General features: G+C 29.0%; 1 protein-coding gene across 1 annotated transcript; it reads right to left on the bottom strand.

Moving 5' to 3' along the window:
• Positions 1–7,995: 7,995 nt before the first annotated feature.
• Positions 7,996–8,992, bottom strand: LOC108344118 (receptor-like protein EIX2). The gene is made up of 2 exons (XM_017582585.2): positions 8,300–8,992; positions 7,996–8,205 (listed from the first exon to the last, which is right to left on the bottom strand). Exons 1-2 carry the CDS (start codon positions 8,977–8,979, stop codon positions 8,193–8,195), a joined length of 693 nt encoding a protein of 230 aa, XP_017438074.2. The 5' UTR covers positions 8,980–8,992; the 3' UTR covers positions 7,996–8,192.
• Positions 8,993–10,384: the final 1,392 nt, after the last annotated feature.

A 10,384-nucleotide genomic window follows, 5' to 3' on the forward strand; every position in this document is an offset into this window, starting at 1 on the left:
GTCTCTAATTTCTGAACGTTCGTTAACTTTTGGGAACGTTCGTCCTAGTAAGATAGGACGTTCGTCCAATATGTTCGGTAGTCGTTGGAGAGCGTTCGTTCGGGGACGCTCGTTCAAAGTTGGTGAAATGAAGAGTGGACGTTCGTCGCATTCGCTATGCGCGTCCGTCCTTAAATCCTAGTGTTCGGCTTTGAGCGATTCGTTCTGTACGTGTGAGCGTTCGTCCTCAAAGGCTCGTCGAGCGTTCGTCCAAGTTGTAGATTATGAGCGTCCGTGCTTCAGCTAACAAGTGAGCGTTCATCCTACACATGAGTTGGCGTTCGTCCTGACTTCACGCTCGTCCTGGGTTAGCGTTCGTCTAAGCGTTCGGCCTGCTACTGAGCGTTCGTCCCGTAGCATTCGTCCTCAGCGTTCGGTCTTAATGTGGAAATTTAACGTTCGGCCTCAGCGTTCGTACGTTCAGAATGGACGTTCGTCCAAGTTCCAAAAAATTGTGAAAGTAGGCGTTCGTCCAAAGTTGGTCAAGGGGCGTTCGGTCGTTCTAAATTGACGTACGTCCAAATTAGTGTTCGGCTTAAATGCTTTGAAAACAACGTTCGTCCAGTGACGCTCGTTCCAGAATGGGTTGAATGAATAGTGATCGTCCAAATAGTATTTTACAAATATGTTGAATTTTAAGTTCCTTTGCTTTTGGATTGAATTATGTGTACCAATGTTTGGAATATTATCTATGACATGAATTATGTGAATGTAAGAAACATGTTGGATTTTTTTTAAGTGTTATTTTGTCTTAAATTGAATTCTAAGTATAAATGTGTGGAATATATGTGGTGATGTGATCTGTGAGAAAATATGAGAATGTATAAAATATGATAAATTACTGTGATTATATGATGTAAATGATGAATTTGAGTATGATTCGGAAATCTCAGGGAGAGATGGACGAAAGTGGTTATGTGGAATATTGTGGTTGTTTCTGTATAATTGTAGGAGCTTTGAAATGGTATGTCTATCCCTAAACTCAAAGCATTATTCATACTCAAGTAGAGAAGAATAATGTGAGTGGTGAGAGTAGAGGGAGGTCCTCGTCTATAGTCTTTGAATTTAGACATAGACAGATTGGGGGATTCACCTTGCTAGTGTTGGAGAAAGACCAGCTGAACTATGCAAGTGCAAAGACGACCAATAGTTCGACAATTATACAAAAATCCGGATGAGTCATATGAATATGTGGATTGTGGTTTAATAAGCATGCATAAATATTTCTGTATTTAAATCTATGATGACATGAATTAATTGTGCTAGGAGATAACATGCTTTTTATATCTAGCTCACCCTTGCATTGTTTGTGTTGTGTGCCAATTTGGATACGTTATTCGGCGATGATCATTCACTTGGATGGGAGCAGATGTCGTCGAAGAGTTCCCCTTGGAGCAGGAGCCGGAGGTTGCTGATGTTGCAGAGTGGTCTTCTTAGAAGTTTCCTGATTGATCACTTATAGTGATCAATCCTTTCTAGCTGTTCAAGGTTTAAATTTTCACTCATTTATTTTGGATGATTGTAATTTAACAATTAAATTACACGTCGTATTCTGACTGTTCTCTATATTGGAATGATGACATCTTTATTATGTAATATTTGTTATTATATAATTGGGATGTTACAAAGGCCCCATCTACTTTTTTACTCTAGAACACAAAAAAAAAAAAGAAAAAAGGTTAATTAGTGTGAGTTATATATTATTAATTAAATGCTAAGGTTTAAATAATCTTTTACCTTTTGTCTTCGTTTTGCATTTGGTTTTGGTAAAAAATAAATTGTTTGATGTTAGCGTCTTTGTTTGTTAGACTTTTTTTTAGTTATGAGGAAAAAATTACAGCAATTAACTAAAATATATTTTGAAAAATTTATTGTAATTCTTTTATTTTTCATCATATAAAGTAGTAGTCAATTTTTATTTTGAATATTTGTATGAAAATAAAAATACACTGTTGAAACAAAATTAAAAATGAGATAAACAAAAGAAATTAAAAAAAATGTGACAGTTTTACATTTAAAAATGAAATACAAAAAAATAAATGAGCCTTAAGTTTTATATTTTCATTGTTTATTTCTCGTTATGAGATCAAGTTTTTTCGATTTAGTCTTATTTTCTTTGATTTTTATAATATATATTCTTTTAAAATTTTAAACTTCGTTTGGTTTGTTTGAAGGTGATAGGGTAGTCGATAAGGAAACAAAAAGGTAGATGAGTGATTGTCTGAAGAGAAAAAAAAAACATGATCGTTAAGAGGTGATAGAGAAAGTTAAACATGAGAGAAAAAAAAAAGATAACATAGGAAAAAAGAAAAAAAGTATGTCAACATAAAGTTAATATACAATTTTTATAACATAAAAAGACAATTATCTTTATTTTCAAAACTGGATACTAAACAAACATATAAAAATGAAGTAGACATTTAAATCTTTTTAGAATTTACTAACTCCTTAAATCACTTTTAATGTTATTATTTTATTTAACTTCATTTTTACTAATTGACAACCAAGAATTATTTTCTAAAATTAATATTATAATCTATTTTAAAATATAAATAATAAAGTTGACACTAATATCTCTGCCTTGACTTTAAAAACCCAACTCATTGTTTAACACAGTCTTAGCCATTTACTTAACAGTTACTCACTCAAATATCATTGTTTGGCCAACCCATCACATTTATCTTATGTAATGGAATAATCTAAGTTGTAGAAAGAATAATACATATACAACTCATGCAAATACCTAACTTATAAAGATTTTTTTTATTCTTTTATGAAAATATTATTTTCATTATAATTTTTTAAAAATTTATTTATATAAAATGAATATATAAATTTTATATTTATGATTTTCTAATATTACGATTTTAACAACTTACAACTTATCAAATAAAACATTATAAAATTGATGAACAAAATAGATTGTCTCAACATATATAAATACATGGTATTAATACAATTATCTATAGAAATAACCATAATAATATAATATATCTAAAACAATTAAGAAAAATTACTAGACAACAAGCAAGAATACTATGCCACATCAATGTCTTTCACTAGAAATGCTTCAATGCCTACACTTCACTTGCTCAACAAATAAAGTGATAATCGCAAAACAAGCAAACAAACGTTCAAAAAAATCAAAAGAAACAATAATAATATACAATTTTTTTTAATAAATAATTAAATAATCTAGTTACGCACGAGATAAGCTAGCTGAAAATATAAATAATACCAGAACATCTAATAACATGTTAAAGTTCATTGCACAACTTTCACACTTCCATACATGAAATCAGACTTTTCTAGATTTAATTTATCCAAATTCGTGCACTTAAGTGAAACTCATAAAATTATGCACTTGCAGTCGTAGTTCGTAGTAATATATATTGAACGGCTCTACCGAGTTACCACCACTTCATCAATTACCTTAACATTTCTATGCACCCAAAACCTTAAGATAATTTTTCCTCTTTCATTACGAGAATTCAGTAAAGTTATATTTAAACAGACAGCAAAAGTTATATTTAAATTTTTTATTAACTCTTTTTGTACATTTTAAATGTGTTTTTATTTACATGGATTTCTTATTCCTCGTCCATATTATAAGTTAGAAAATTAAGCAAACCTAAAAGATAAGAAAGAAAAAAAATGGAAGTAGTCCAACCCATTTTATGAGATATCAAATTAGCACATCGTGGGAAGGAAATGCAGAAAATGAAATAAAAAGACTTTTAAAGTCCCATCCATTAGAAATCGAGTTGTTGATTTTTCTCATATGAGAAATAAATGAGAATCATATATTTAAACAAGTTGTTAACTTTATTCAATCAAAATAATTTTTACAATTAACTAACTCCTCAAATCATGTTATTATTTTATTTAATTTGATTTCTTCTCATTGACGACCAAAAATTATTTTTTAAAATTAATATTAAAATGTATTTTAAAAACTCTTTATTAAAAGTGAAGTTCACACGTTCACACTAAATGTATTATCTATACCTATATTATAAATGCTCTCTGTGTCTTTCTCTCTTTATTTTGTTTTGTTTTTTTTTCTTTTATGAAATTTGAGAGACCTTGACTATAAAAACCAAACTCATTGGTTGACTCATTCTTTCTTAGCCATTCACGTAGCAGTCACTCACTCAAATATCATTGTTAGGCCAACCCATCATATTTAAAGTGTCAGATGAATGTGTGTGAAAGAAATAAATTCTGATCATACATTTAAAATATTTGATTGAAATTATATTTAATCAAATTAATTTTTACAGTTAATTCTTTTAATATCTTTCTAGTTTGCACTTTTTCAGGTTTCTAATAATACCAAATCTTGTGTTAAGTATATAATAGAAGTTCTTCATTATTAATACAATTCAAGCTTTTATATACAATATATATATATATATATATATATATATATATATATATATATTATCGAAACCCAAATAAATTTAAAAATCAAACTTCTATTTATTATTCAAAATAAAATAATTTGCAGAAAATTTAGTTTCTAACACACACTTCTCAAACTTTCTAGGCTTTCGTCCTCATATTATGGACACCAGAAAAATAAAATAAATGAAGACTCCTAATCTATAAATACTTAAAAGTCCAAAGATATATATACTTTATTATAATATACTGTATTATATACAAATGTATTTTTCTCATAAATACAACGAAATATATCAAATTTATAAAAGTTTTACTCCTAATATACAAATATATATTACATAATAATATATTGTATTGATATCTTTTTTATCAAAATACTGTAAGTGAAAAGGCGTTTGATAATTTTGTTATTTTTAATGTTTGGATAAATTAAACTTTTAAAATTGAAAAAGTTTTGGAGAATTCTAGACGAAGAAGCTAAGACGCCATTACAAAAATTAAATTGTTTTCTCATCTTGTCTTTTGGCGTCACTATTTGCATGTTTGAAAAAAAATTCATTCTTCTCTAATTAAATTTAACCTACTTATTCATTTCAAATTATAAGATAAGATTAAAATTAGTTTACACGAACTCTTAATTCCTAGTTTATTTTATGTGTTAAGAAAATTAGTATACGATATAAAAATTTAGAAAATGACATTTAGAATTGATAATGAATTAAAAATAGTCCGATTTGATTATTTTAATATTAAAAAGTTTTAATATAAATAATTTTGTTATAGATGAGTTTTATTATTTTAAAACACACTATTTCTTTAGAAATTATTTTTTTAGAGTTTTTTTTTGTAATTCGCTCTAGGAGTTTTCTTTCTTTGTTCATTTGTTTAAAAATCAAAGAGTGCTTGAGTGATCATCAGTATGAGATTTTCAAGTTTATTTGATCAGTTTATCAGATAGAGTAAGTTAGTATTTTGTTTCTCTCTTTGGTCCATTTTGTTCTTCTTTTGCATGCGCTCTTTCTATGGTTACATTTGGCGTTTGACTCTTCTATATGATTATTTGTTGATTAGTAGTCCTAACAATGTACTTTAATCGTGTTTTTGTTGTTTGTAGGAGTACATAAGACTTCTTGTGCGTTTGGATATGTTTTTGGCCTTCTAGACCAATTTGGTCATCTGTTAACTAAGGGAGGCTAACTACCACTTTTAGATGTTGTTGATGCTTTGATATATTGTGATGTATGCTTGATTTGGCCTGAAATTAATGTTTTAATATGTGGAGTTGTTCTTGGATGTATGCTTAATTTGGTTGAAATTGACGTTGATTTGAGGAATTCAACATCTGGTTACTTAAAAATATTAGTATTCATTTTGAGTTCTAAAACTGTTTTTGAATCATGTATTGAGTTAAGAATACCAATTTGGTCATGTGAACAAGTCTCTAAATTCCCAATTCACAATGTTGAACTTGTTGATTTTAGGTATGGCATTGAGCAACACTGATGTTGCATTGAGTGCAAGATTGGTAGTGAGGATCAAGGAACATTTCAGCTCCAAGCTGTTGAGCCCAGGTTTATGTTGTTGAGCGGTGACAAGGTATCGCTGAGCACCACTTATCATTACAAGTTTGGAGCTATTTTCTCACTTTTTTCACAGTGAGACAAGAGTATCTCACTCAGCGAGCAAAAGTACGAGAGCTTTGGCGTTAAGTGACCAAATCTGACGTTGAGATTTTTACCAAGAGTTTCTACGTTGAGCGTTAGTCTGGGCACTAGTGTGTTGTTCTATGATTGTATGATCATTTGATTATTTGAAGTAGTTTACCATGAATTATATGTATGTTTATTATGAAATTTGTGATGCTTCATGGGTTGATAACATAATTGTGAGTATGTATGTCATTTATTGCTCAATGCCATATCAATACTGCTCAACACCATTACGTTAAAACACATACGAAACTCTCTGTCAAACCACTCCTTAGCTCAATTTTATATATATATATATATATATATATATATATATATATATATATATATATATATATATATATATATATATATATATTTATTGTTGATAAAAAAACTAATAATAATGAAATCAAAAATAATGTATAACTAGTTCACAAACTTAAAATTTTTAATCTTTTTAGTGTGCCCATTTTATTGATTAGAAAATTAGCTTATCATTTGCAAAGACAATGCTATTCTGTCCATGCGTGCAAGCAGAACTCACATAATAGTATGTTGTGTGCATACACGGTGACAGAACGCTCTGTCTTCTGTCTCCCAAATTTAAATTTCACCAACTTAAGTCTGACCTATCACAGCATACATTGATGGAATCCACAAAAGGTGAAGTGGTAACCTTCATATTTTGACTAATATGCTACCATTGTAAACGAGAGCATTGATATTCTTGCTAAGTGAAAAACACAGTTCCATTTGCATTTGATGGTTTAGACGTATGCAGAAAATAAGGAGAAAATAACTTAACCATAAATGTACGGATAATCATAGTGAATCAAGAAATTAGGATGGCATACTCTAGCGTAATTGGTTTTATTAATATAGTGGTAGGTATGCTAAAGATGACATACCCTACAGATAAAGAAGTGTTTGCACGCCAATCTGAAGGGTAGTTGCCTAATTCAGAAAGACCCTACAGAAGAACAAAATTATAGATCGATATCCCTCTCCTTTCGGTGAATATATAAGTTATAACATGCAGCCTATGGAAATCATAGTGACTGCAGAGTGGCATAACAATTTCTACAAATCAGAGAACACTCTACATTGTGTTTTCTTTTTTACACAGTATTTTTTTCCCTTTTTCACTTTTTTTTTTCTTTTCCTTTTCACTTCTTTTGTCGTTTGTAGAGTCTCATTTTGTTTTGTTTTTCTATACAAATGTTAAAATAAATTAAATTAAATTTTAAAAACAGAGAAATGAGGTTAAAAATGCTACACCCAAAATTTCCAGAATATTATCTACAAGCAATCTATATAAACATCATTGGAACAAGCAGCTAAAACTACAATACCAATAATGAGGCAAATAGTCAAATTATAACAATTTGGAATGTATTAAATACGTTCTAGAAACTAATTCCGACACACCTTACTCTTGTGGTTCTTGAAATTAAATTCCAAAAATGGACAATTTTGGAAAAATACGTTACAAAAAGAGAGATAGTGTTGGATACAAACAAAGTCCTACATAAGATAAAATAAGAAATAGCCATGAGTTTATATACATAAGATACCTTAGTAAAAGGCCTTATGAAATGGTTCTAAAAGAAAATTCGTCATCCCTTGACTCAAAGCGATCAATTATGATTAATAACAATCGAAGACTATCTTGTTTTCAAAAAAGAGGGCAAGGACATTCAAGAAAATAGAGATTAAAGTTTTATAAGAGCTAAATCAGTCATATTTTGTGGTTACTTGCAGAAAAATATATCTGACCTCTAATTTAAATAATGTTCTCATATTTGAAAATAAATCAACCAATACATAAATGACCTAAAAGTTTAATCAACTATGCATCAAAGGCTTGCAAATGAGTTTGTGTTGTAATTTTTCATTCAAATCATTATAAAACAAGTCTAACATGCTTAAAAAGCTCAGATTGGAAATGGTGCATCAACGTTGAAAGAGAGCTTGGAGAGTGTGAAGGCAGTGAAACAATTGGGATAGGTTTGCACCTCCCAAATCAAGATACTCAAGCTTCAGAAGCCTTGACAACTAGTCAACATTTCTAGTTTAAAAAGTTTGATAAACAGAATAACCCCTATGAAGATCAAGGTATATGGAGTTGAAGAGATTTTCCAATCGAGAGGGAATTGGCATACCTCCTTTTTCTGGCCAAATGAATTAATGTGGTCATTGTCCCAACAAAAGAAGGAATTGGCATGCCTCCTCCAACTGGCCAAATGTTGCTCAGGGCAAGATAGGGAAGCTTTGAAAGACTTGACACCCAATCAATATTGTCAGTAAACCAAGTTTCGTCACTTTGAAGGTCAAGATAGAGTGAATCGGAAAGATTTCCGATCTGAGAAGGAAGGGTCCCTATGATTCCGGCATTAGAAAGGTTGAGGTGAGTTAAGGAAGTGATTGTTGCAATGAAAGAAGGGATCGGAATAGTTTGAAAAAGATTGTCTCTGAAATCTAAGTAATTGAAATGCTTAAAATCATAAACCAAACAAGGGTTTATCTCTCCACCATACCCTTCTTCCAATGCTTCTTCGAAAACTTCTTCGTTGAATGGATAACCTATACTCTCATCGGAAGAAGGAAATTGAATGCTAAAGTGAAGCTCGGCCTCACCAGATGTAATGCTGTTCCATTGACAGCGATTGGAATTCCGAGAAGAAAGTCGATTTGAAGAATGTTTGACATGATACTTTAACATCAAAAATGACTCTCTCTCATTTGGGATGTGCACTAACCCTGGGTATCCTATTCCACAACGGCAAACCCACAAAAAATGATCAAATACGATAATCCAAATAAAAATATTGGAGAGATTCATTTTCACGTGTAGATAGAAGCAAAGCAAGTATGACTTTTTATATTAGAAAGAAGTGACTTTCAGTTCTGAATATATTTAAATATTTTTCATTGTTTGAGAATGTATGAAAGAAATAAATGAGAATCATATATTTAAATAAATAGTTAACTATTTTTTTAAAATTAACTAACTCATTAAATCACTTTTAATGATCTATTTTTTGTAGCTTGATTTCTTCTGATTTAAAGCCAATAATTCATTTTTTTAAATTATTTTTGAAATTCACTTTAAAAACTCTCTTCATAAATATACAAATCATATTGCTCGGCAAAATTATTATTTTGTCTATTTTATGTGGAACATTACAGTTTTTTTCACATTAAATTAATTATTAGGCAGACCTAAAAAAATTTAAAATACTTGTGTAAATTTTACATTATGGTTTACATTATTTTTCTTTTTTTTTTAAAGTTTTGGACAAATTTTTTACATATGGTACATTTCACACAAAATTTAAAATAGAACGATATCCCATCGTTTTACTCCATAATCTTCCCTTTTAAAACTTACTTATAAAATCAAATTGCCGTGTCAAAATCAGTATCTAGCAAAGATTATATTTAATTATAATTAATTTTTATTAACTCTTTTATATACTTAAAATGTTATTTTTTAGCTCTTTCCACGTCTTTGTCTTTTTACTTTGTTTTTAAATGTTTATTTGGATTTATTCACTCTACATCCAATTAAGTTGGCTCTCACGATTATATAATCTACACCACGCTCAACAGATATAACTTGTTGCCATGAATGATTTGAATAAAATAGATAAATTCCAATCCTTAGTTAGAATTTAAATAGAAACTCACAGGGGATCATTGAAGGCTTAAGGGAGGTCCTCAACCCTCAATATTTTTTTTTTCTATACAGGTAATTAATATATAAATTAATTTTTTTATTTTAGTATATTTTATATATTTTCCATCTGTACAAATGTATATACATTTATCTTATTACTTCTAAAATATTTTTTGGAGATCCGTTGCCGATCAAACCTATATATATACACCAAAGTTGAAATTAAACATGTGTTTAAATTTTATTTCATTAATGATGTAATTATTCATTTGGTCTTTCTTTTTATCAAAAGTGTCAAATTGATCTTCTAGTTTTTTTTTTCGATTTGATTCTAATTTTTTCAAAAGTAATTTAACTTGATCGTTTCTATATTATTGTATAAGTTAAAGTAATGTCACATATCAATGAGTGATTTCTTTTTATTTTCTTTTACTTTTTATTTTAGGTATCACTTCCAAATATTGTAAAAATATAATAATATTTTCTTGAGATAAATATATTTTTTTTATAAATTTTATCAATAATTTTATTAAAATTAATATTAAATATTTTCAAAATAATTTTAATA

This window comes from Vigna angularis, chromosome 8, assembly GCF_016808095.1.
Source record: "Vigna angularis cultivar LongXiaoDou No.4 chromosome 8, ASM1680809v1, whole genome shotgun sequence".
In the NCBI taxonomy this organism is placed as follows: Eukaryota; Viridiplantae; Streptophyta; class Magnoliopsida; order Fabales; family Fabaceae; genus Vigna; species Vigna angularis.

What these genes read in the sequence shown, in the direction of transcription:
- LOC108344118 (XM_017582585.2), bottom strand. Translation starts at nt 8,979, where the DNA reads ATGAATCTCTCCAATATTTTTATTTGGATTATCGTATTTGATCATTTT.